The sequence below is a fragment of the Leopardus geoffroyi genome, chromosome A1 (genome assembly GCF_018350155.1).
Source record: "Leopardus geoffroyi isolate Oge1 chromosome A1, O.geoffroyi_Oge1_pat1.0, whole genome shotgun sequence".
NCBI classification, from domain to species: Eukaryota; Metazoa; Chordata; class Mammalia; order Carnivora; family Felidae; genus Leopardus; species Leopardus geoffroyi.
In genome coordinates this window covers 87,162,269-87,164,921 of record NC_059326.1, presented here as the reverse complement: position 1 = coordinate 87,164,921, position 2,653 = coordinate 87,162,269, and the positions used below count along the sequence as shown (strand labels likewise).

The 2,653-nt window shown below is 43.7% G+C and overlaps 1 protein-coding gene across 1 annotated transcript; it reads left to right on the top strand.

Moving 5' to 3' along the window:
• The first annotated feature begins 801 nt into the window (after window positions 1-801).
• LOC123577761 (putative olfactory receptor 2W6) lies at window positions 802-1,749 on the top strand. The gene has a single exon (XM_045440009.1). The coding sequence runs from the start codon at window positions 802-804 to the stop codon at window positions 1,747-1,749; it is 948 nt and encodes a 315-aa protein (XP_045295965.1).
• The last annotated feature ends 904 nt before the right edge of the window (window positions 1,750-2,653 follow it).

Sequence of the window (2,653 nt, the reverse complement as noted above, 5' to 3'; positions counted from 1 at the left end):
CTCCCTGTGTGGCACACAGACCCCTCAGACCCTGCCGTTCCTGAAGATTTACCCTGCTTCCTTGCCAGAGCACCACGAGGCACTGAGCTCTGGGAACTTCAGATTCTGTACCTCATTGTTTATAGAATCCTGGTGGTTTTGAAACCCTCTCCTTTCTCACCATCAATTGTTTTGGGGGAACTGATTTCTTGTTCCCTCCCCAGTGAGTGTTTTCACTCTTTCTTTTTCTCTCCAGCAACTTTCAGGGCGGATTGCTTTTCTTACTCAATCCCAATGCACCACACTCTCCCCTTTTCTCCTTCTCTGTCCTGTCTCTGCAAAAATAATACCTTACCCTCTGTGACTTTTCCCTCCTTCAGTTCACCTCCTCACACACATAACTGTCAAATTCTGTGACTCAAATTATGCAGATTATTGCATTAAACCTCAGATCGATTTACTAGATGTTCAAAATGGTTTGGTAGTGATATACCTATGTTTCACAGACCAGGCAACTCAGGGTCTCCATGCTGATCCACCATTTTAACTCTTCTTTCCAAAGAAGACTTTTTTTTAAAGATGTATCCACTTATCTCACTTAACCAGATTAGAAGATATAGAGGCAAAAGTTACAGCTTCCATCACTTTACAGACAAATATTTTTAGCCCCTCACCCTATAATTCCAGGCAATGCACAAGCAAGTGTCCCAGTTAAATAGGTGGAACAAAACTATTTTCTTGGGAAAAAATGTGGTGCCTCATTTTCTGTATGAGTGATAACACATGTTAGCCTCCCTAAACAGGTTTATCAAGCCAAGTGTGATGGAAAGAAATGAAAGCTCTAGAAACTTCATTCTGCTTGGATTCTCTGACCAGCCAAAGCTGGAGATGGTCTTGTTTTTCACTAACATGGTGTTTTACTTTCTGGCTGTCATGGGAAATTCGATTATCATCTTCCTGTCCGTGGTGGACCCTCGGCTGCACAGGCCAATGTACTTCTTCCTCTGCAACCTGTCCCTCCTGGATCTCTGTTACACCTCTAGCAGCATTCCTCAGATGCTGGTCAACCTCTGGGGCCCACAAAAGACCATTACCTATATGGGCTGTGTCATACAACTCTTTGCATTCCTGTCTGTGGGTGGCATTGAATGCATTCTTCTTTCTGTCATGGCCTATGACCGCTTTGTGGCTGTTTGCAAGCCTCTTCACTACATGACCATCATGCACCCACAGCTGTGCCTGCGACTGGCAGCCTGTGCCTGGCTCACTGGGATTGCCAATTCCATCCTCATGTCCCCACTGACAATGTCCCTGGAGCGGTGTGGTCACCATCACATCAATCACTTTGTGTGTGAGATGCCAGCCATCATCCGCATTTCCTGCGTGGACACTAGGCGTGTTGAAGGCCTGGTTTTCTTCTTGGCCATCCCCATTGTCCTGGTGCCCCTCGCCATAATACTGGTTTCCTATGGCTATATTGTAGCCACGGTTCTGCGGATCCAGTCTGCAGCTGGGAAGCGCAAGGCCTTCAACACCTGCTCTTCCCACATGATTGTAGTGTCTCTCTTCTATAGCACTATAATCTACATGTACATGCAGCCTGGGAATGTGGCAAGCCAGGACCAGGGCAAGTTCCTAACCCTCTTCTACTGTCTAGTGACCCCCACTCTGAATCCTTTCATCTACACACTGAGAAACAAAGATGTGAAGGGAGCCATGTGGAAGGTTCTTGGGAAAGACCACAGCCTGTTGAATGCAATAGGGCACTGATACGGCAGGTATCACTCATCCTGAGATACTTATTGTCCATGAAAACTCTTTGTTCCAGGGTAATAACTATGCACAATGTCATCTCAGATGCTAGAATGTGAACAGAGCAAGGTCTTCTCTCTTTCAGGGATCCTAAACTAAATAACTTGTATCTTTGCTTGCCGGTAGATGGAGAGAACCCCTGTGTCCTTCCAAGTGACAGACTCAAAAGATAATGTGCTGGTGGAAAAAAATGCTACTTCCTCTTTGCTTAGTGGGGTTTATAGGGTGATAATTATTTCTTTGCAGCTAACTTTAGACTATGATTCCAGAAAACTATAATGTGACTATTAAGTCAGATCTATTTATTTATTTATTTATTTTAAATTTTGAATGTTTATTAACTTTTGAGAGAGAGAGAGCAGGGGAGGGGCATAGAGAGAGCGAGACACAGAATTTGAAGCAAGCTCCAGGCTCTGAGCTGTCAGCACAGAGCCTGATTTGAACCACAAGATCTTGACCTGAGCCAAAGTCAGACATTTAACCTACTGATCCCCCCAAGTGCTCTACTATTGATTCAGATCTAAGGAGAAGGAGCCTTCAGGCAGAAAAATGTGTGCATGTATGTGTGAGGGAGTGACTGGTATTTTGAGGTTCATTTGTTCCATTCCATATACTCTTTTGTTCCAAAAATTCTAGATCCCTGTGGAAAGTATACCATTACTAATTCAGGCTGTTGTCTGCCTCCTCCTTCCCCGTGCAAATAATTTATAACTGCTTCTCTAGGAACAGTATTTCTTTAAAATTCCAGGTTATATGCCACTTATTGTTCATTAAATCAATTTGACAAGCATTTAAGGCAACAGGCATTTAACAGTGAGTTAAGTTAGCATGAAATGGAATAGAAAATTTCAGAGAGGATTGT